This window comes from Prosopis cineraria, unplaced genomic scaffold (genome assembly GCF_029017545.1).
Source record: "Prosopis cineraria cultivar Desert tree isolate PC_DT_omini unplaced genomic scaffold, ASM2901754v1 PC3, whole genome shotgun sequence".
Taxonomy (NCBI): domain Eukaryota; kingdom Viridiplantae; phylum Streptophyta; class Magnoliopsida; order Fabales; family Fabaceae; genus Prosopis; species Prosopis cineraria.
In genome coordinates, this window is record NW_026555334.1 from 40654720 (window position 1) to 40678795 (window position 24076).

Here is a 24076-nt window from a genome sequence, read left to right on the forward strand (position 1 = left end):
ATTGCTTTGGGATCGGGGTAAAAAAATTTGACATCTTCTTATTATATTTGCTTCAAATATATAAGAGTTGGAAATTAAAACTCCAACAACTTATTTAAGTTACTGGAGATCTTACCTCCAAAATTAAAGTAAAATATTGATTAACTTATAACATTGCTATCCTAACACAAATTCGTCATTTACTACAATATCATTTGTTGTCCTTAACCATTTTACTTATATCGATAATGATAACTCGAATTCTTATTCATCTTGATAATTCAAGTGATATGAATATGGCAGAGGGCCCTATGGAATAATAACTATAGTCCAAACCCGCTTTGTATAACTAAAATAATCCCTGGATTTTATTTTAAAATTTGTAAAATAAATCTCCCGACTTAACACTTTTTTGAAGGCGTGTTCAGTGATATGTTCTCGATGTATATTTTTTATATGTTCACTCTCAATTTTTAATCAAGACACGGCACAATGCAAAAATTAAACATAAGATGCAGCTTTATCGGTACTATCACGGTATTATTACAGTTTTAATATCTAATAGTAAATTTTAAAGTCAGTGAACATTGTAAATCTTAAGTTATTATTTAAATTTTAAATTTTGAGTGTTTAAAACTTTATCGTTAAATTGTATAAAACGGGGGTTATTTTTGTAGTTGAGAGGCATACTCAATGTTGATGTAACATTTATTTTAACTCTTAAAAATATTAGTTATTTTTTTAATTTAATGATGAAATTTAAGACACTCAAAATTTTAAAATTTAAGAAAGCTTTTATATATTTTAAAATTTAAAATTTAAGATACTATTTACATAATAATTTAAAATGTATGATCCTTATTGATCTTAAATTTTAACTCTTTCCCAATTTCTTCAAAATTTCCCGTGCTGTTTACGGCATGAAAAATTAACAAAATCTTTTCTGTAACAGAAAACAGAGATAAAAAAGAATCATGGTCAAAAACAGAAAAACTGACCCTCGGTCTAATCGGCACTGATCTTAATTATCGTGCCTAAATTATTCGAGCGGATCAGCATTTGCAATAAATAGCGAAGTGATATTTCATCAACTTAAGCTGTGAAATCGAATCTCAGCCTAGAATATTTTGATATTTTGTTCGTGGAAATTGAAAGAATTTTGTATAAATGAATGCTCCTGTATTTTGTCCGGCCAATATAAACAAATGCTTATCTTAAGTGGTCCAAAAACAGATTTACAAAAGGAAACGTTTACAAGGGAGGTATATATTCATGGGCTGCATCTTAAAAGGAAGTAAAGAACCTTTCGGAATAAAGGAGTTTACCTAACAACCAAAGAAAAAAAAAAAAAAAAACTTTCCGGAGGCTTTCTTTCCTGCTAAAACCGTCAAATCAAGAAAAGTTAGAAACCTCCTGAAAACACTGACCCAGGCAAATAATAATAATAATAATAATAATAAAAATAATTAAAAAGAAGAAGAAGAAGAAGAAGAAGGAGAAACAATCAAACGACCACCGAGAAATGAAGGCGCACGACCAGAGCCGTTTATATCATATCCTTGAGCCCACAGGTGGAGTGGTGGGTCCCGAAAAGCTCAATCTTCATCACACGTAACGTGCTTCGTTTGCGGTTAAGTTGGCGGATAGCGCCCCTTTTCCGCCTTCCAAATCATCTCTCTCTCTCTCTCTCTCTCTCTGATTTTTGTTTAAAATCTGGGAATGCTCTCCCCGAGACACACACTTGGGACTTACCACAACACTTGAACTCAGCTGTATACATGTCGTAGTTCGAACCGGGATCTGTATCGCACCTCCAGTGCTCTCCCTTCTCAAAACTCAACTGGTGTAAAATCACAAGAATGGTTTATACTTTACCGGGACTGAGATTTCCGGTTGTTCCTTCAGTGTACAAGTCCTCGCAGTCGAGCTTCCATGGTGATCGTAGGACTGTTACTCTCTCCTTCTTCCAGAACATGGACTCCATTTCTCGCAGTACGCCAATCTTATCTTCACTCTATTACTTCTGCTATTTCAATTCACTGTTAAGTAGCCAGTGTTTGCTTTAAAATTGGCTCGGTTAATGTCCCAAAAACCGACGCTGGTTCATTGAATACTTGAAATGTAGCAATTTGTCAGCAACAGGGATGAATCATAATACAGTCTTTTCAGGATCGGTGGAGACAAGATATATTTCTTCGAGTTTTTCATTGGTTCATCATATATGCTTTTATCTAGGTCCTTGGAATTGCTTTGAGCTTTGGATTCGGGTCCTTAGGAAAACTAGGTTTCCAGATTTTTTTCTCTCTATTAATCGAATCAATATTTGTCCGTTCTGTATATTCTTTGTAGTTTATGTCTCCCATTGTAGTTAAAAGCCACTCCTTCAGGCAACCTTTTCAAAGAGACGAAGCCATCTATGTTAACTGTAACTCACTGGTACTATTTTGTGGAACATTCAGTTATGAAGTTTTGTATCTGTATAGATGCTGTAACTGTCTGCTGCATCCTTTGTCTGTTGAGGAGTTCCCCCCCCCCTAAAAGCAGAAAACAATGCGACTATACTCTTTGGAACTTGATAATTCTAACAAGCATCCGATTCGTGATTACTAAAGGTGGTTGAGATCACGCTTGGTTCTATAAACTTCAACCTTGAGTGGATTGATTAGATTTGCCGTCTACGTGACATACTGAAAGATGATATCGCTTATTTTGGCTTGTCTCTGCTCTCTTTAGCTGCGACTTAAAGCTGAGACAAGTACCCCCCGAATTTTACAGTCCAAAGCCTTAATTCTTATAAATATAACACTTAGTAAAATACATAAAAAAATGAAAATCCTACTATATCAATTAAAGCTAATGTCTGGAAATCATTTGATCATCACATGATACTTTATGTCTGTATCTTATTTTAGAATTCTCCCTACATAAAGTATCTCGTGAAAATTATGTGACTTTTAGATGTTAGATTTAGTTGAGATTTAACGTTTTCAATTTTTTTGATAGTGTAGGGGGAATAAAGTTTTAATGTTCATGTATCAAAGTTGCAGTTTAGAGCGGTTACGTGCAGTTACCTCATATTATTATTATTATTATTATTATTATTATTATTATTATTATTATTTTATTGCCCTGCATCATGCAGATGATCATTAGTTGAAGCAGATTTTGGTAAGGACGGTGTCAGTTCTTCACCAAGTCAGAATGTTTGGTAATGGAAAACCAGCTAGAGAAAGTTCATTTGACCGTTGCTTCATAGCTTCTTCAAAACTATGAACAATAATTGTATTGACATTCTTTTGATGATATAGTTCTCAAAATTTTGTTCTATATATTTTTCTAATTATTTTTCTTTACTATCCATTGTTTGTGTAGAATATAAAAGTGAATCTAAACTACAGGATTGTTTTCAAGCCTATTTTCTTTCTTTACTTGGTTGGACAAAGTCTTTAATTATTTCATTTGTTGTTCTATGAACTTGCTGTGAATCTTTAATTTGATCTTTTTGACTTGCAAATACATGAGCATGATAACTTTCTGGAAATAGAAAACATGGAGAGTGATATATCTTTCTCCTTAGAATGAACATAAAAGAAATTTTGTTTACATGCAAAACTAATTCCTCAATATGATGAAAACACCACACTGATGCCATTGGCTTTGTGGCCTTGTAAGTGGAAGGTCACAGGTCTGATCTTGCTTATAACTTCAAGCTATTTGCGTTTGCCCCTCTAAAGAAAAAAAAAGAAAAAGAAAAAGAAAAGAATAGAAAAGGAAAAGGAAAAAAAGAGCCTCACTAATGCATTGATGGTTTCTTGTAGGGAAGACCCTGGTTGGAAAATTTTCCCATGATTCTGACTCCTCATCTTCTGCTGTGGCTGCATCTGATAAAATTCTTGTACCTGGAGATCAAGATGATGCTTCAACTCTGACAGATCAACTTGAAACTCCTGAAATAACTTCACAGGATCCACAGGTATTTTTGTCCATTTCCGTTTGGAACTTTTTTATAATTTACTTTTTTTAATAAATAGTTTAATGCTTCTTATGTGGATTGCACTCCTTTTTCTCACGGAGATTATGGTTTTGTTGTAAAAAATGTTACAAGTAACATGTTGCTGCAACTGTAAGAAACTGACACCTTTTAGTTGAATAATGGCATAGTTAGTTGTAAGTTGATTGTAACTTTAAGGAAAAAGACTTGGAGAAAGAGGGAAAAGGAGATTAAAAAGAAATTACATCTTACATGTCAAATCTAGAAATGTCAAAAGTAGACTGCTGCTTGAACTATAAGGTCATTGACTCCCATCTCATGATTTCCAGGCAGGGAGGATTTGCTTGAAGGTAATCTATTAGTTTAAAAAGGCCTTTGAAAATATCTGGATATAAAAGGAAAGCTTTCCATGCTATGTCTTCTAAGGATGGCAATTATTTTGAAATGTTAGAGATGCTATTACATTTTCATTTGCATTACAAACTCTGTTAGTTGAGTTATATGCATTAAAATGAGAATGAGACAATCGACATATAGAGCATAATAGTAATATAAAGTATCTGGTGAATGAATGGGACCAATTGCCTTAGGATGCTTGAGACTACATATTTTCTTGTGGACCATAAGTAGTGGCCATCAACAAATTCTTAGCTGCTGAGTATAAGCATTACTGTTTTTCTATGACCTTGCAATAGTGAATGTAGTAGTATTTTCATATTTGCTCTTTGTTGATTCATTCTTAGTAATCTTAGAGTGCATTGACTTGTATATTTTAGGCTCCTAATAGCATAGAGGATCTAACCATGAAAGATGATAACGAGGTTAAGGATGATGAAGCAGCTAGTGGTTTCATAGAGGTTAAGGATGGACTAGGTTCTGTTCCTTCATCACTCGAAGATGTTGATGCCAATGCTCCAGCAAAGACATCAAATTCTACAAAGGAGGAAGTTAAAATAGGAGATAAAATTAAACGTAAGATCATTCCCCCACCAGGCACTGGACAGAAGATATATGAAATTGATCCATCTTTGCTAGGTTATCGTAAGCATCTTGACTTCCGGTGAGTTGACTTCTTACCTTAAGCATTTTATAGTATAAATGAGTGAAATAATTCATGTCTTGCAGAATAGACTTAGTCTTGGAGAACTTGGGAAGCTCAAATAACTGCTAAAAGTTCTTGTAGTGGGGTTAGAAATGCTGTGTTATTCCATCTGTATGAAAATAGCACTTGACAACCTTTTGCTCATATGTACTGCTGGTGCCTGGTAGCTGGGACGCATTAGCAATGCTTCAAATTATGTTGGCTTTCATCTTTTTGAATAAAATTGTGGATATCTTACTTTTGTATTCAATTTATGCATGCTTCATATTTTTATTAAATTCTCTAAATTCCTTCCTGTTATTGATTTTACACTGAGATCAAGTCATCAAGCTTCTAAGTTGTGTGTGCTTCATCCTTTTAATGGGCCACTTGTGCCAGAATATTATTAGAATTAGAATTGGGTCCAGAACCAATTGATTGCAGGAACCTTGATATGAACACATAAAAGCAAGAATAGTGACTAGGGTTTAAATTGTTTTGATGTAACTAGAGAGAAAAAAATAATGGCAACATTTCCTGTATAGAGGAATTCCTTTTTCTTTCTGGTGGCATATATGTCTTGATTAATTTCTTTTAAACAATAACTCAGACATGCGGAAAACCTTGAAATTCTTTTATAAAACAAAAACTTACAGTGCTCTGTTTATGCAATCTTTAGTTGGTTAATATAATGCTCATATTTTATTTGTTTGGCTTCTCAGATTCTTATCCATTATGCTTCTGGGCTTTTGATGCTTTCTAAACTGTGAGACATAACCTGATTTTGTTTACATTTTTTCCTTGTTATAGTTTTGGGCAGTATAAAAGATTGCGTGCGGAAATTGACAAGCATGAAGGTGGTTTGGAAGCTTTTTCTCGTGGCTATGAAAAATTTGGTTTCACACGGAGGTTTTATTTTACCCCTACTTTTACATATTGATGCTCATGATGTAGATATCTATCTTGTCTGCACAAAAGTTACCAAATATGACGTCCTTAATATGATTAAGTTTGTTATCTGTATCACGTCAACATTCCTAGCCCATAATTAATATAATCAATTAATTCAAAGGAGAAACTTTTATTTTTATTTTAAATGCTATATTTTAGCTCATATGAATTTTACTGCTAGCCCAACTTTCTGGAATTTGATGAACATTCCATGTAAGAAGACCCCTGATATCTGTAGGTGTCTAATTAATGGAACTGGCAATATTCTCTTTTCTATTGGTTTATTAATTTTGTTATAAGGGTGTAGAATGTGATGTAAGTTGATGGAAAAAAAAATGATGTTTGCCGTCCTTAAAACAGGACATTTTGGTTAACGATATACTAAGTTGCAATTAAAGTGAGGCCGCACAAGATTACAAAGCAAACAATAACTCTGTGTTTCTAATAACTCTAAACATAGAAAAAAAATATATTGTTAATCAAAATGTCTGAGGTTCGAATCTTTCTATGCTTCCAATAACTCTAAACTCTTCTTGCAGGGCCACAGGCATTACTTATAGAGAGTGGGCACCTGGAGCTAAGGTATACTTTATCTTAGTTCTTGATATTGACATTGATTATATTTTTTTCTTAAAATTTCAATTTGCCTGCAAGTTTTATTCTTTTACAAATTTTTTTGGCAGGAGTGCATAGTCATTTGTGTGAAAATTCTGCTCTATTAGATTTTTATCTACTCCCTCCATTTCTATATATAAGAAAAAATTTTTTATCACAGTTTAAGAGAATCGGTTAACTATAATAATTATTTTTAATAATAAATAAAGTGGACTAAAATGTCCTGTGTTAATCAACATAACTATGCATTAATTGTTTCTCGTTAATGTAAATTATAAGGGGTGATTTAAGAAATGTATAATTAATACTTATTGGAATAGGTGATTTTGCTTATAAAAAAAATACAAGGCAAAAGTGATAGTTTCTCTAAACGTAAAAAACAGAGGGAGTATTTACTTAGAACGCCATTGAAGGTTTTCAGGCATGCTGTAAGTGTCTATTGTAATGATTTCAAAGTCTAGAATTTGATTTAGACTATTTACTAGTAGAAGTGACAGAGTTTATTGTACTAATGCCTAATGGCAGATAATGTTTGCTTGTTCATGCTCTAAAATAACTCAAGGTAGAAAATTTGTTCACTGGGATTCATGATCTATCTTTAGTATACATATAGATTTTAAAGCGGTGGTCTCTTGTTTCTTTCCTCCCTATCCTTCCCCTCTTCCTTTCTGTCATTACTTCATGTATAGAACATAGACCAGAGAAATTGAGTTTTGGTGTTGAATGCATGATTCTGCAAGCCACAAGACATACTGTATCAATCTCTTTACTTTGTCAATGGGGTTTTAATTCTTCTTGTGAACTATCATGGCTGTTATTGGTCGCTCTTTCAGTCAGCGGCATTAATTGGAGACTTCAACAATTGGAATCCAAATGCAGATGTAATGACTCAGGTATGTTATCTTTGATTGACCTTAAGTACTCAAGACATTGTGGATGCTTCTTGTAGAAGAAATGCTATCTTTTTCTTTCTTAATTATTTGGTGTTTTTGACTTCATCCTTCACTTCTCCTATCTGTTTGTCTAAACAGAATGAATTTGGTGTCTGGGAGATATTTCTGCCAAACAATGTGGACGGTTCACCACCAATTCCTCATGGTTCTCGAGTGAAGGTCAGTTTTCTTTTGAGTTATGTTTTGTGCCTTTCAGTGTTATTGTTTGTTTTCAGGTGAGGCCCTAGAACTAAAATTCTGGCATTCTGTCAATAAATATGTAGATTCGCATGGATACTCCCTCTGGCATCAAGGACTCTATTCCTGCTTGGATCAAGTTCTCGATACAGGCTCCGGGTGAAATTCCATATAATGGCATATACTATGATCCACCAGAAGAGGTAGGATTCTCTATTCCATGGTGATTATATTTAGAAAATGGGAAGTGGCAAGTATAATGAATTCAGTAAGACAACATTGCAACATTTAATAAAGCTTGGCAGCACACTACTGAGTAGTATATGTTAATTTTCTGTATATGCTTGTGCTTGGGCTGATACTTCGATTTGTTCATTTCAGCCTAGTAGCTTGAGCTACTTAGTTAAGACTGCCACAAACATGTATACCCTTCATTCTTGTTGTCACTTTTAGATTTGGCTCTTCTATCAAGGCTTATCTCCAGCTCTCCCCTCAAATATAAATGGATTTGGCTCACCCTTTTTTCTAGATCCAATTATCATTTGCTTTATGATTTATCTCTGGTTCCTCTTTTCTTTAGTGGGTCTAGCTTTCAAGTGTCCTACCCATTTTTTCCTTGGGTCTGAATCTCTGTTAAAATTAAATATAGGAGGTGATGCTTACAATTACTTATTGCTGCAAATGATAATCTAAATCAAAGGTGTGTTGTTCTCATCATGTTCATTTTTCACTGTTAAAATGGTTTTCTTCTTCTCTTCTTTGCAGGAAAAATATGTTTTTAAACATCCACAGCCAAAAAGACCAAAGTCACTCAGAATATATGAGTCACATGTGGGAATGAGTAGTCCGGTGGGCATCTTTAACTTTTCTCAACTGTGATAAGTGCTTAATTTGATGGTTCCTTTCCCAGCCCTGGCATCTTTAGATGAAAGTCAGTGATGTAATACATGCTGAAGTGTAGTTGCTAACATGAATGCCAGAATGTGAAGGGAAAATGTTTTAATTGTAACATATTTCAGTTGCTATGATGGAATTTAGGTCATTATTCTCCACTATTTAATGATTCTTTCTCATAATCCTAAAGGGAAGCTATCTTTGTTCAGTTACTATGTACAAAGCAGATACCACAATATAGGTTGATTAGACTTTCCCCTTCTTGGGGAAACTTGATCCATTTTTTCCCATTTAATCATTATGAAAGTCAAGCTTATTTAACGGCAGACAATTTACATATGGTTGATGAACAAACCTCTAAAATTTGGCTAAAGTGTATATTTATAGTTTTATATCTTATTTTACTTTGTCATGAACGTTGATGCAGGAGCCAAAAATTAACACATATGTCAGTTTTAGAGATGATGTTTTGCCTCGTATTAAAAGGCTTGGCTATAATGCTGTCCAAATTATGGCCATCCAGGAGCATTCTTATTATGCTAGCTTTGGGTAACTCTTTCTGAATTCTATGTTGATGTCTTCTGTGGATTTTTTTTTTTTAATTACCACTGCTTCCAGTTATACATTTTGGCCAAGTGTTAATAAATATTATTCTGCACCATGTAGGTACCATGTTACAAACTTTTTTGCACCTAGCAGCCGATTTGGAACTCCAGAAGAACTTAAGTCTCTTGTAGATAGGGCCCATGAACTAGATATTCTTGTTCTGATGGATATTGTACATAGGTAATCATTGTTCATTATTTTTATTTTTATTTTGTTTGGCAATTTATCTGGGAACTGTTATTGTCTTCTCATTGTTTTAATTCATTCCTTTGCCTTGAAACGATCATTACATGAAGGCTATTAACTGCAAGGTCTAATGATACAACTTATTTAAACTCCTGCTTAGACCTGATTTTTTCCCTAACCTGGTGAATGCAGCCATGCATCAAATAATACATTGGATGGGCTGAACATGTTTGATGGGACTGACGGTCATTACTTCCATCCTGGATCCCGGGGTCATCACTGGATGTGGGATTCTCGCCTTTTTAACTATGGAAGCTGGGAAGTAAGCATCTTCTTTACAGACTCAGTGACATAAGTATGACAATATTTGCTACTTTTTCTCTTCCAGCTCCTCTAATTGCTAGCAACTGTTTCTTATTATTTAGGTACTGAGGTATCTGCTCTCAAATGCAAGATGGTGGCTGGAAGAGTACAAGTTTGATGGGTTTCGATTTGATGGTGTCACATCAATGATGTACACTCATCATGGTTTGGGGGTTTGTTATCTCTCTTTATGATGCCTGTTATTTCATTACAACTTCCATGCATTAGTAGTTAGTCATCAGGGCTTATCAGATCACCAAGTGAGCGAAAAAACAAAGAAAGGACCCCTGTGAGGCCACCCTCTTTTTTTTGGGGGGGGGGGTGATATAAAAAAAACAAAGGGATCCTGGTGTCCCCTACGCCTATCGTCGATGCTGCTAGATTTACCTTGTAGTCTTTATTGGTTAAACCAAACCGGGTGTATATCTTCTTGGATTACTATTTCATTCTTTTGTTGCTTCTGCAACAGTGTTCAAAATATGATGTTTAAAACAAGCTTGTGTTTTATGTAAATTGATGTTGAATAATAGCTTTTTTCTGATTCTTTACAAATGTATTGTTTTGTGGATATCAGCCTCTTTGGCAAATTGTGGAGCATTTGATCCAGACATGTGATTTGATAGGGTAAACTTTGAATAACAAGAGAGGTTAAGGAAGAAAACCATGCTAGGAAATTGATAAAAGATACTCTGCCGGAGGAAAAGGGTGTCCTGTTTTAAATGCAAAACTTCTTTGTCAGTTTGGCTCTTGCATTTATTTTCTCCTTTTATTTTGTAATGAAATTGATTTATGTTTCTTGCAGGTAGGATTTACTGGGAATTACAATGAATATTTTGGATATGCAACTGATGTGGATGCAGTGGTTTACCTGATGCTGGCTAATGATGTCATTCATGGTCTCTACCCAGAGGCTGTTACAATTGGTGAAGATGTATGCTATCTTTTCAGAAGATATTGTGGTCAAATTTATTGCAAGAAATTATGCTAAGAACAAGAAGACGATACTCCCTCATTGATGTGAAGATATGGATTACTCATGGGATTCAACATGCTATTGCTCAATGTTCTACCATTATATGTTCAAAATGTTAGATGCTAATAGCTCAGGGGGCTTTGGATTAGGTTGCTTTGGTATTTGGTTGTCTTAGTCCAGATATTTCATGACCATTTATCCATGACTCGAGAACTGTGACAAGATTTGACTGATTGTTATCTCTTGGCCTTATCAATCATTGTGGTCATGTGTATAGACAAGCCAATAAATTTTAGCCTATTATCTTAATCACTTTTCAATTTGTTCATTTAATTTTTAGGTTTTGCTTTTAGTTATCTGCACTATTTAAAAGCAAGTGAAAGATAATATTGCATTGAGTTCTATATGACTTGATGAAAACTGACAGCTGACTTTACAATTTCCTTCTGTTTACAGGTCAGTGGAATGCCCACATTCTGCCTTCCTACACAAGATGGTGGAGTTGGCTTTGATTATCGCCTGCACATGGCCATTGCAGACAAGTGGATTGCGATGCTCAAGTAATTGTGCCATCATTTTTCTTGAGTCTAAGTCACAGCATTTTTTCAAGTAGCCCTACTTGTGAATTTTATACTTAAACAATAATTTATGAATCATTAGCATGAAGTTGACTTGCTTATCATTAACTTATACTGAATCCACAGACAGGCTATTGTTACTCGTTCTTACCTGTTCATTAATCATTAGTAGTATCACTTCACAATCATGTTTGATTCAGCCATGCCCTTCTCTATGTAGGAAGCCAGACGAATACTGGAAAATGGGTGATATAGTTCACACACTCACCAACAGAAGGTGGCTGGAAAAATGTGTGGCATATGCTGAAAGTCATGACCAAGCCTTGGTCGGTGACAAGACAATTGCATTTTGGTTGATGGACAAGGTCTTTAGCTTTTTCTGGAATATAGCTATGTAGTTGTATTTATTCATGGGATATTGTAGTAATCTATGTGAAGTTTCCTGCTGCATTGAAGTCCTTACCATTTGCAGCAAATACATAACTAGAAGTGCTTGACTGTTAATAAGTCTTGGAAACTACCTTTTTGTGTTCATTTAACAGCCAGCTCTTCTGATATTTTTTTTTTTTGGTTTTTCATCAGATCCTAATGTGACCTTTGCCGTTTGCCTGGCTGTTTCTTTGATGCTTTTGTTTGCTTCTTATTTTTCTTCTGGTCAGATCAGCTGGAGCTTAAGCTCTGCTTGACGCATTGTTTTCAAACATTTGTGAACTGAATGTTAAAATTGTTATTGTCTCTTGATTTGTAACAATCTGCAGGGATTTTGAAAGATCCAGCCAATCATTTCCTTCAAAGTATAATTGAGGGATTTGCATTTGTGCTACAGCATGTCATTGGATGCTTATTATTATTATTTTTTACTTGGCTGCTTCAGGATATGTATGACTTCATGGCATTAGACAGACCTTCTACTCCTCTCATAGATCGTGGAATAGCATTACACAAGATGATTAGGCTTATTACCATGGGCCTTGGTGGTGAAGGATATTTAAATTTTATGGGAAATGAATTTGGCCATCCAGGTTAGTGCAGATGATTTTCATTTTGTGATTCTTTCTGAAGAGGATTAACTAGGACCGATTATGAATTGCTTAGGCAGTTATAGGATTTGGTGATTATGAAGAAAATATTCAATTGTTCCATTAACCGTTCTTCTGTTCAGAGTGGATTGATTTTCCAAGGGATGGGAACAATTACAGTTATGATAAATGCAGGCGTCTTTTTAACCTGGTAAGTTTTGGCTTATTTGTACGGCAATTTACAATTGTTGTTTATATCCCATCATTTTTTTTTTATGATTGTCAGTTAATATAGCATTTCTTGGGAAGTTAAAGGTATCTTTTCTCATTCTTTGTTTTTTTGGGTGAAGAGGTTAAAGGTATCTTTAGTCAACTGAACTATTTTATTCAGTGCTGGTGGGAACAGTGAAAATAGCAAAACGCTGATCTTGTCGAGCTTCTTTGATAGTGTTAACTGTTCTAGTTTCATTTACATATCTAAATGAGAGGACTAAAATTCTGCCCTTTCGCAAACACATGATGTAAGCTTATATCTTGTAAATCTCGCATGTCATTGATGAAGTTGCTGTGTGAAATTATATATTTGAAATGTCCAAAGATATGGAATAAGAAATAACAGTTCTGGCAGGGGGGGGGGAGAACGGTGGTACATCCAAAAGGGGTGACAGTGCTCCTCGCAAAAAAGAAATCAATAGGTTCAAGGGTATTTTTGTCCTTAAACTATTTGCTCTGGACACTGAGTACCCTCAACTACTAAGTCGAGCAGTGTTGCCCTTAAACTTGTCAAAATGTAGCAAAGTTGCCCTTACCGTTAGAAGGTTTCTAAGTTCTAGCTTCTGTTAAACGAGTATAGTGTTGCCCACATGCTTGCATATGTGTCTTTTTACCCTTGATGATGTGTTTTTCCCTCCCTCTCTCCCTCTGCCCAACACTCCATCTCCTCCATAGAACCATTGCAACAGATTCATAGATATACATGAACAGATTATTCAACGTGCAAAATTGAACATAAGCGAATCAACAAAATCAAACATGAGCAAAAAAATTGAACAATCTCTATTCAACAAAAGGGAACAGATTATTCATAAATTCAATCAACAAAGTCTATTATAAGCAAATGAATAATCTCTACTCAGTAAATTTCTGATCTCCTAATCAAATTTCTAATCAAACATAAGCAAATCAGCAAGAATTTCTGGAACCTAACGATTGACCTAGAGCTTGAAGGGGCTTGACTATTCCACTAAGCACTAATTGAAACAAAGTAGAGAAGGGACCACTAGATTTGTTCGACGAAGTCACAAAAGATGATGAATTGGTGTAGGACATATCCAAAAATCAGAAAAGAACCCATAATCAGGAGGAACAAAACCCCACACCTTGAATGCCAAAGTAGATCAACAAAGAAGTTCGGAACAGAGACTATCGTTTGTCAACAACTAGGACAGGTGGAGGAGGAGGAGGATGTCGAAGGTGAGATTTGGGTTTAATAGAGATGAAGGAGAAGATGGGTGACAAGGACGGTGGTAGTATTGGGTGCAACAACATTCATGGAGAAGATGGGCGATTAGGTCTTTATCGACAGTGAGGAGGCAGTGGTAGAGGAGATGGGAGGCTTGTAAGTAGAGGACGAAGAAGAAGCAGAGGAGTTGGGATTGAGGTGTTCGCAGAGGCATATGTGTAAGGTCCCCTTATTGTTCCCATTCTCAATCAAACTTATCACTTGTAATGATTGGAATTAACCTAAGATTACCTAACCATGCTTAACCATTAAAAGCATTTCGAAATATAAAAGTATTTCTTTTAACAATTGGAATCCCAAGTTTAACTTTACAAAATAGGTCAAATATAACTTTATTAAGTCCAAAAAAATGAAGTATAAATAAGTATAGAAGCATGGAATGCCATTTAGTAGTAAAAAGTACTCAAAACTAGTTGAAAAACATCAAGTGGAAGTGAAAACAGAGGAATGCACTGCGGCATTGTGTTGCGTTGCATAGAATGTGGAAGTAAAGAGCTATCATTTGACAGCACGCAGGGGCAACAATCACCGTGCCTTATTTTTTCGTCCAACATCTAATTGAAGTAATTTAACTGTCTATAGAAAGCTTTTTTCATAGCCTAGCTAATAGCACGAGTTTTATTTCCAAATAATTTCACACAAGGAAGTTGGACACCAAGACACATTTTATCAACTTTTCACATTTTTCACAACTTGAGAGTGTTAAAAACCCAATGCTTGTGCCCAAAAATTACAAGTAACACCATATTCTTTGGATTTAGGACAACTTGTGTAACATACTATATGCACATAATAATAATAATAATAATAATATCTAATTTTTAACCCTCAACTCCTTAATATAACAAGTAAAAAGGGGAGATCTAGCATTGCGTTTAATCAAATAATCCCACAGTTGTAACATTTCTACATTGATACTATCGTTTTGGCTCTATTAGAATAATTAAATTTACATACAAGCATTCTAAGCCTAAAATACAACAATCAAACCATGAAAAATCCCTGTAGTACAAGTATAACAAAAGAGTGCAATCATTAGCTAGCATTATCTTTGTAATTACACAAAATAAATTAAGATGAGAGGCTTCACAGTAGGAGCATCAAATTCCTAAACCTCAGGAGCCTTTCCCTTAACCATACCTAAGCTAAAGCCTATGAAATATTGAAAGAGAGGAGTGAGTACAACCATTCAATAATCAAAGTACATTTATCTTATGCAATTGCATATCAATTGACTTTTAAACATATTTATATAAGGAATACATGTACATAACCACACAAACACACTTATATCACACGTGTACAAACATCATATATTCTGCAGTCACATTACAATGCTCATTACCACAATACTAACAATCATGTGGCAATGGCAATTCAATAATTATGACTTGTTATAAATTTAACAACCATGTGCCATGTTGGATATTATGCATGATTGATTTATTTTTATATCCTCTTTATTTCCTCCAATTGAAACTGTAATCAAATAAGGTTTCATCCGTGTTAATGGACTATCTATACTCACCAATTGTGAAGAGTGACCCCACTAAAAATCACTACTCTCACTCTGAGACCATGGCTTTCCCCATTCTCGATTCCCTGAGATTTCATAAACCCTAAGCTAGTCTCCTTAATAAATAAGTGAAAATGGCAAAGTTTTAATCTCTCGACAAACAATGGAACAATCCCTTAACAAACAATAGGATAAGACTTACCCCTTGATTTTAACGATTTGCTGCTATACCACATTGGTTTATCTACTCTTCTCCCTAAGCAAACTCCCACCATTACGCTTCTCCCTAAGCAAACTCCTACCATTACGATCATACAATGGTTCATGCTCACATGTTCTCATGCTTATAAATCACAATAGCAAGATCATTGTTTCATTCATACAAGACCTATGTCATGCGGGCATTACATATGACCCTACATCTCATCACATCACATATATATGTCAATTATTCACTGTTGTTATTCACATCACACCATTACACCTCCGCACTTAGAACATTTACTTTTAGACCACAATCACATGCACATAACCTCATCTATACCCAGTCACATTCATAAGTTTCACAAAATATGACAATGCATAGACACATTTTATTACAACATACATATACTACATCACTATCACCACCTCAGTTATAAAAGTTTAGGTTTCTCCTGATTTCATTTCACGGATTGATGTCATCGATCAAATGATTCACTTTTGACCTCATCGTGGAGTCAGTCGATCGATTGTTCACCTCATAATAAAGCAAAAGCCTCGCACTGCCTTATTCTAGTGTGCCCGCGTCAACTTAAGTGCTGCCCCTTCCCTTATCTTGGGTCTGATAGCTATAAACTCAAGCAATGACAATGCTTGAAGGCTAACATAACCATAATCAATTCGTTCTTCTTCCTTTTCTCCAAAGAATATCCTCACCAAATTAAACTTGAAGCACACTTAAAGAAGAAACTTAGCTTACTTCTTGACTGTCTACTATATATACACGCACCCCCAATTGCCATTAACTAAATTGCGTTAATCAGAATCAGATAGTGCAATGCCGTTGCCCCAATCCATTACTGCTTTCTTGATCTACATTTCATAAACTATCAATTAACCTACAATTATAAAAGGATAGGTTTCTTCTAATTACCTCAAATCTTTGAATGGTCAAAAGTTTATTCCTTAAATCAATCCTTCCAAAGCTTGCTCTCAAGTTAAATAGTTGCACGGACGATGAATCTACGATTGACCATGTCCAAAACCACTAACACTATCATTTACACAATTTAAACTTTCTATTTCAACACTTTAATAATCCTAACTTCACTTTCATTCATAAATACTCACACCCATTAGGCCTATTAACTTCTAACAAACTCCCACCAATCTCATTTAACTCAAGTAGGACCTTTAATGGTTGTTATTATTACCCAACAACCATATCCATGGCTCTCTAATGAGCCCGTGCTCAAGAATGCATAAAACCATTAATATTTGCTTTGAATAAGTTAAACAACTCTCATTAATTCAATTTAAATTAATGGGTTTGGACTCAAAGCTTCTATAGATCTAAAATCACTTTCCCAATAGAAACCTTAACTCAAAAATTCTTAAATAAGGAAGGGAAAGGAAGATAGGAGCTTAAGGAGCTTACTTTTGATGTTTTCTAGTTCTAAATTGCTCCAAATGCTTCAAGACTTCAAGCCCTAACATAGCTTTAGAGTTCTCTCGTTTTTTCCTCTCACTTCTCTTATGCTTTTCGAGTGTGATTGCATCTTATTTTGCATAAATGAGCCATGTGTCATGGCTCATGCCATAGGTGTCGTGGTATGTGTTATAGAGATAGTCCTTCATGTTTTCTAGCCAAATGCACTACAGCATTTGGTGCAAAGGCTTTCTCCTTTGTTTCTCTCTCTTTTTGAGGTCTAGGTGACCCGATTTCGCTTCAGATTTGAGCCTAAGGCTAAAAACACAATCCAAAACATTCATCGGTCCTTTCTAATTGCATGCCACACTAATCTTATTTAATTATCCTTGATTAGTTTGATTAACAAGAGGTTAATTGTCAGGATGTTACGATATAGGATCAGTCAATTTTCCTTTTCACCCTTCTTCTAGTGAACTAGTCAACTATGATCTACATGGCATGACTGGTGGCATTTTTGGTCTGAGTTAACAATCAACATTTGGGTATTTAACATTAGGGGCTAAATTGCTACAATAAAGAGTTTAGGATATTGAGTGCTTTTAGGAGAGTAGCTTAAAGGCAAAAATGGACCTTTACCCAAAATCAATCTTCTTTCTCTTGCAAATATCTAAAATTTTGCTTTTAAGAAGTTTTGAAATCCATTTACAGCCCCCACCTCCGGTGAAAAAGAGAGAAAAGAAAATAGTTGATTCTTGGACCAGCCATTGAAGAAGCAATTTGTGTATATGAATACATGTATTATACTTTTATGTGGGTGAGTGTGTATTGAACATTCCATGTCATTTAACTATAGCTGTTGAAGAAAATCAAGAAATATACACGTGAAATGAAAAACGAAAAAGAGATGTTTCTTTATAGAATTGAAAAGAAAAAGAAAAACAATTCATTTTGATGCGTTGACGCCTGATAGGGTGAATAATTTTCTTGGGTAAAACTATGCTTTAATTACTCTCTATATTCACTTTGGCATTTTATATCAAAGCACCTACACTTGTTTTATATTCTTACTTTTTCAAAGAAGCAAATATTACTTGGGTATTTCTGAGAGGGTAAAAAACCTATCAATTGGTTTGTTATCCAGGGGGATGCAGACTATCTACGATATCGTGGGATGCAAGAATTTGATCAGGCCATGCAGCATCTAGAAGAAAGATATAATGTAAGTCCCTTTCAACGGCTCTCCTAAATTTGAATTTCCTTTGTCAAGTCCTTTGGTGTTGAATTTGATTGTTATTGCTCATGACTGGAGACTGTATACCTTGTGAAATCAGATTATATTTTCTATTTCATGGGACAGGCTTTACATGCTTGGATAATATTGTTTCTCCTCTGTGATACATTTGTTTTTTTTTTTTTTTGGGTAGAATCCTCTGTGATACATTTTATTGTAGGCTTGCTTTTATTTCCCATGGTTGCCATAAGGAAATAATAATAGTGCTTGACTCTCGTTGCAGTTCATGGTTTCTGAGCACCAATATATATCACGTCAGAATGAGGGAGATAGGGTGATAGTCTTTGAAAGGGGAGACCTCGTTTTTGTCTTCAATTTTCATTGGACCAACAGCTATTCAGATTATAGAGTGGGCTGCTTAAAGCCGGGGAAATACAAGGTATGATATCTATATAATGACAAACTTTTTTATTTTTTTTTTCTTTTTTCTGTTTTCATTACAATTTTCTTGGATAGAGAACTTTCATAATTACCCATGCCAAATCATGCCTATGAGCTCTGTGCCTCTGTGTATTATGACCCTGGCTGGGCTCAAATGGCACTAGCAGTCGTTCTAACTTCTAAAACAGACTATCAACATGAAATGAGGGGCTCCGATCCTCATGGTAGATTAGTGGTTATAATAATATCATCAAATGTGACTTGGTTCCGTTGCAATCTCCTAATGCAGATTTAGATGGTTTATATTTAATCTTAACAATTTAGATGGTTTATATTTTCTATTTTTTTAATGTTAACTTTTATTTCTTATTTTTTTTTGAAGAAATAAACAACAATAATAATCCTTATTCCACTAAATGAGGTCAGCTATATGAATTAAAATGTTGGTAACTAAAAGATCTCAATCAACAACTTCCATTAAGTGCTCTCTTTCATTAAAGAAATTAACGCAGGATAAAAATAAATGGAAAAAAATAACTTAGAAACTGGATCATCTGGATTAAGGGTGTGTCTGGTTGGGGGGTTTTGAAGGGGAGGGGAGCTAAAATTTCCCCTCCCCTCCCCTCCCCCTGCCCCCTCCAATTTGGGATTTTCTGGGGAGAAGCTAAAATTTTGGATGATTTTGCCCTTATTCTGACTGGCGCTCCTCCACTGTGAGAGTGGCTGCCTAGCGGACACCTTTGCCAGCAAAAATAACAGCTCAGCAACCATTTACATTTACCAATCAATTGAAGCAGAAACTTGAGATCAAAAGTACCTTAGCGAGGAGAGGGTGAGAACTGAGGGTGAGGAGGGGAGAGAGAGCGAGAATGAGGGTGGGCAGGGGAGAGCAAGAGTGAGGGAGAGAGACCGAGGAGCTGAGAGAGGGAAAGTGAGGGTGCTACGTGCAAGGTGAGACACAGCATGATGAGCGACATTGGGGATAATGGGTTGAGGAAGAGAATTTTTTTTTTTTTTAAATATTCAGAGGAAAGCATGAATATAAAGATTAATTATACTAGAAATATTTCTTTTTAAAAAAAATATTTTAACCATCTTTGACTCCTAATTTTCTCTTTTCTTTTTTTTTTTTTTTTTGCAAAACACAATCTTTGATCCTTCTAATTTTATCGGGTTTTGTTTTTATTCCCTATGATTTTTTTCCATCGTTTTCAGTCCTTATAGTTTTAGAAAGAGGTAACCTTTGTTTTTCAAGTCCTTACAATTTTCATTTTTCCGTGTTTTTAGTCCTTACAAGGATTGAAAACATTGGGGAAAAAACTATAGGGACTAAAAGTAAAACCCAATAAAACTATAGGGATCAAAGATTATATTTTTTCCTTTTTTTTGTATAGTTACTCATTTTTTCCAGAGTTTCTTGCTAATATGCATGGGTATAGACAATATTATACATGGGTGTAATAGTAAATTGGTTATTATCTCTCCTCCCTTCCTAAACCAAACAAAAAATAATGAGAAATTTGTTAAAATTAAAAAAAGTATTAAAAAGCCAAATAAATGAATACATACCAAAATAAATATAATTGCCTAGTACGTGGGTGTTCTAATTATTATAATTATAATTGACTGATTAGTAATTTAAGCTTGAAGTAATACTCTTCTGGTTCTATTTATAGGGTAGAGAGAGAAGATTTATTTTGGTCCTATTTATAAAGCACTTTACTATTTTTTATATTCATCTTTATCTTTCTACCCTTATTAAATGTAAAGAAAAAATTATTAAAAACAATTCCTTTTGTTTTTATTAGGGGATAGAGGTGGAAACTTATAAAATTAAGACATAATTAATGAAGGTTAAGCTTTTTTTTTTTTTAGTTCCAGTAAAATATGTTGGGAGTGATTTATAAATAAGATTAAAGGTAACAAGTCTTATTCTTTTATTTTAGCTGAGAACAGGTCTTATTTTATTAAACGAGGTTAGTTACATTAATCACATGACATCATTGGGCCTTTTCTAACTGCTCAAATGCGTTATCATGAGTTCCTATAATGTAACTTAAATGTTCTTGACCTTCTACATCTTTTTCTAAGGTTAAAGATCATTTGCTTAATTCTCCTCACTTTCTTTACTCTGTCCAAATCACCTTAAATGGTTTTAATGGAATATGGGATGATAGTTAATTAAGATAATTTAAGATTTATCTAAGATATTAGGATTACCCATTAGGGATATTTAATTGAGGATATTTATTCATTAGAATCATGATTTATTGTTTATTTTATTGTTGCATTTGGGATTTGAATTTAAATTATCATTATTTTATTATTTTTAGAGCTGTATACATAGAACTAGGTTTTTCATTTGTATTCAGCTTTTAAGTATTATTGAATAAGAGTTTTCAAAAGTTTCGGCTTTCTCCATCCTTCTTTTTCTCTCCTCCTTCTTTCTCTTCATCTCTCTTCCCTCTCTCCTCTTCTTGGTTTACATCAAGTTTACTACCATTTTCTTTTCAACAAGTGCCATGCTAAATGCTAACCCTTTTTTAATATAGATAATTATTGATCTTATCTTTTCTTATATGTCAAAGTATATTTAGCTTTAAATGTGAAAAAAAAAAAGAAAGGAAAATTTAACATTATTTTGTTATTTGGGTCATGTGCTAATAAATTTCAAAACTTCATAGTATCCAGACATCCTGAGAAATTGAAATTATCAGGCACCAAATGAAACAGAGAACACGAACTGGATTTGAATTTTTTGTTTGTTGAAATGTAAATCATTCATCAGTACTGCAAACATCTGCTCTGTATGTTAATCCCAGCCATGGTATTGGTGGCATCTGTTCCCAGTAGGTTTTGCTTTATCTGAATGCCCAAGTTATAATCAGTTTTTTATAATGGATTATGCTTTTTCTTTTTCCAGATTGTCTTGGATTCAGACGATTCATTGTTTGGAGGGTTCAATAGGCTCGATCATTCTGCTGAGTTCTTCTCTTCTGTATGGAACATCCTCTAAACTTGTGTGTGGGGGGGCACTCGCATGGGTGATTTTATGTCTTGTTTGGTTGTGTTGCATACTGCTCATCTGTGTGCTGCATTCTTAAGCATGTGATTTTACAATTGACTATTCCGTGGCGGATAAAAGTAAAAGGCATGTCTTTGAAATTTATTGGATGATTGTGCAGGAAGGGTGGTACGATGACCGGCCTCGTTCGTTTCTAGTGTATGCACCTTCTAGAACAGTAGCGGTATATGCCCTTGCGAATGAAGTTGAACAACCACCTGAACCAGAATCAATGTGAAGCAAGATGTAACCTGCTGCTTCCCTGGATACGCAGGCAATGGCAAGGGCATAATTGCATGATAGATGCAGTCAACTAATAACTCGAGGTCATCTAGCCAGCCAACAAAATTTATGGTGATTTGACCCCGACGGAAAATATGAAAAAGCTGAAATGATGCAAAAAAAAAAAAAAAAAAAAGCTAGTTATTATTTATAGCACTTCATGTTTTTGTATTAAGATTTGGCCTGGGTAGTGGTAAGTGGCATGGGCATTTGAGGGGATGCAAAGCTAGGAAAGTACTGACGTTGGATTCGGTGCCGCTTACAAAACTTTTGTAAGAGCATCTACGTGTCGTCTTAGGGATTGCCACTTGCATTTGCGGAGTGTTGTACATGGTTTCTTGACATTTGATAGTTTTGTCGTTCAAGACCAGCAGTGCATAATGTGCTATTGAGGCGAAAAAGATGTATAGGTGCAAGCGACAAGTAGATGCTTGCTTGACCTTCATTTTATGACCTGCTCATACTTGATTGTGATCCAGCTCAAACCCAGAGAGCTTTATTACTAAACAAGTATTAATAAATAAGACTCGGATCCCACGTGATAATTCCGTGGAGAAAAAGGAGAAGTGATCCGCTCTCAATTGGTCAGTTCCATAGTTGATCACTTAATTATGAAGAAATTTTTAGGTAAATTCAGTGGACAATATCATTCTTGGTTTATTCAATGAAAAGAGGACATTCAAATAGCATTAGACGTAAGTTGATTTTGATATAATATAGAAACAAAAGATAAGAAATTAAGTAGATATTATATTATAAAAATAAAATTATTAAAAATAATTATATATAATATTTATTTAATTGAATTAGTGTAATTTTATTGAATGAATTATGAATGATATGGTGCATTGGGTATACTTAAAATTTTCTCTTATTTGATAATGGGCCTGCCTTGTCAGTTTCACTTTATTATTTTATTTTTATATTTGAGTTAATTTCTTTCAAGGGAGAATTTTAATTAAGGATTATAGTAGCTACTTAATTATAGGTGGGTTCAAAAAAATTTTGAAGTTTTAGTCTAATTCAGGGAAGAAAAGTCAACAATTTTGATAGTGAAAAGACCATTTGTTACGCAGAATTACTCATTAATTTTCTTATTTCACTTATTAATTTATCAATATTACTTGTAAATTATATTCATATAAGTAATATTAGTTGTTAATTGTTAATTTTACTTGTTAATTTACTAACATCAATTGTAAATTACATGACCTGTCAATAATTTACAAATTACAAAACCTATTAGTAATTCACAATTAATGTTAATAAATTAACAAGGAAAGTTGGCAATTTAATAAATGATATTGCTACTTATGATTGAACGATTAATGTCAAATTTTATATAATATTCGACACGTCAACCCATATTAATAAATCAACAAATGAAGTAAAAATTAATGATGAGTGATTTTACATAACAAGTGAAGGATATTTTAATTTTTTTCACTGATAAAATTTTTTTGACTTTTATCTCTTGAATTAAATTAAAATTTTAAAATTTTTTTGAAGCCCCTTATAATTAAGTAGCTATCATGTTCCTTGACTGAAATTCTTCCTTCTTTTAAAATCTGACAGATATCTGTTTGATAAATTCTTATATTGACGTTAATTTTTTGCAAGTATATTAATGCCATTTCGCATTCTCCATTTAAAATAAAAGGATATTAAAAGTTAAAAATAAGATTTAAAAAATGTTTGGATATCATCAAACAATTTTTCATGTGATTTCGAATGCGACGACTGCTACATTAACAGAGGTAGTGGCATGACTTCCCACCCCCCAACCCCAACTAGGGCAGTGCATGGGCAGGGTCGGGTAGGGCAGCCCATTAATCCAATGTCCTATCCTAAATGTCTTCGAGCAAAAAAATTATGCTCAAAGCCCAACCCTACCCGAAAGATGCCTGACTTTGGAGGGGCCGAGCGGGTAGGGTCGGGCAAGGATTGGGCACCTCGGGCAGGGTCTCCAGCCTTGCCCTACCGAAACAAAGAATCAGAACCATCCATACAAATTTAAAATA

At 34.3% G+C, this 24076-nt stretch overlaps 1 protein-coding gene across 3 annotated transcripts; it reads left to right on the forward strand.

Moving 5' to 3' along the window:
* The first annotated feature begins 1649 nt into the window (after window positions 1-1649).
* On the forward strand, window positions 1650-22636 carry LOC129305827 (1,4-alpha-glucan-branching enzyme 1, chloroplastic/amyloplastic-like). 3 transcript variants are annotated; one of them, XM_054945957.1, is made up of 22 exons: window positions 1650-1971; window positions 3798-3952; window positions 4747-5030; window positions 5862-5960; window positions 6542-6584; window positions 7451-7510; window positions 7649-7729; window positions 7834-7950; window positions 8513-8596; window positions 9069-9190; window positions 9308-9427; window positions 9626-9755; window positions 9859-9969; window positions 10599-10727; window positions 11226-11329; window positions 11568-11712; window positions 12222-12369; window positions 12510-12577; window positions 18179-18256; window positions 18552-18707; window positions 21633-21707; window positions 21895-22636. In XM_054945957.1, exons 1-22 carry the CDS (start codon window positions 1839-1841, stop codon window positions 22009-22011), a joined length of 2559 nt encoding a protein of 852 aa, XP_054801932.1. In that variant the 5' UTR covers window positions 1650-1838; the 3' UTR covers window positions 22012-22636. The 3 variants fall into 3 exon arrangements, with proteins under 3 accessions (XP_054801932.1, XP_054801933.1, XP_054801934.1); XM_054945958.1 differs by having other exon boundaries at window positions 4798-5030; XM_054945959.1 differs by having other exon boundaries at window positions 3803-3952.
* The last annotated feature ends 1440 nt before the right edge of the window (window positions 22637-24076 follow it).

What these genes read in the sequence shown, in the direction of transcription:
- LOC129305827 (XM_054945957.1), top strand. Translation starts at nt 1,839, where the DNA reads ATGGTTTATACTTTACCGGGACTGAGATTTCCGGTTGTTCCTTCAGTG. An exon ending in AAATGAATTTGGCCATCCAG is followed by an intron (nt 12,370 to 12,509) that starts GTTAGTGCAGAT and finishes TCTTCTGTTCAG; the next exon opens with AGTGGATTGATTTTCCAAGG. An exon ending in TAAAGCCGGGGAAATACAAG is followed by an intron (nt 18,708 to 21,632) that starts GTATGATATCTA and finishes TTCTTTTTCCAG; the next exon opens with ATTGTCTTGGATTCAGACGA.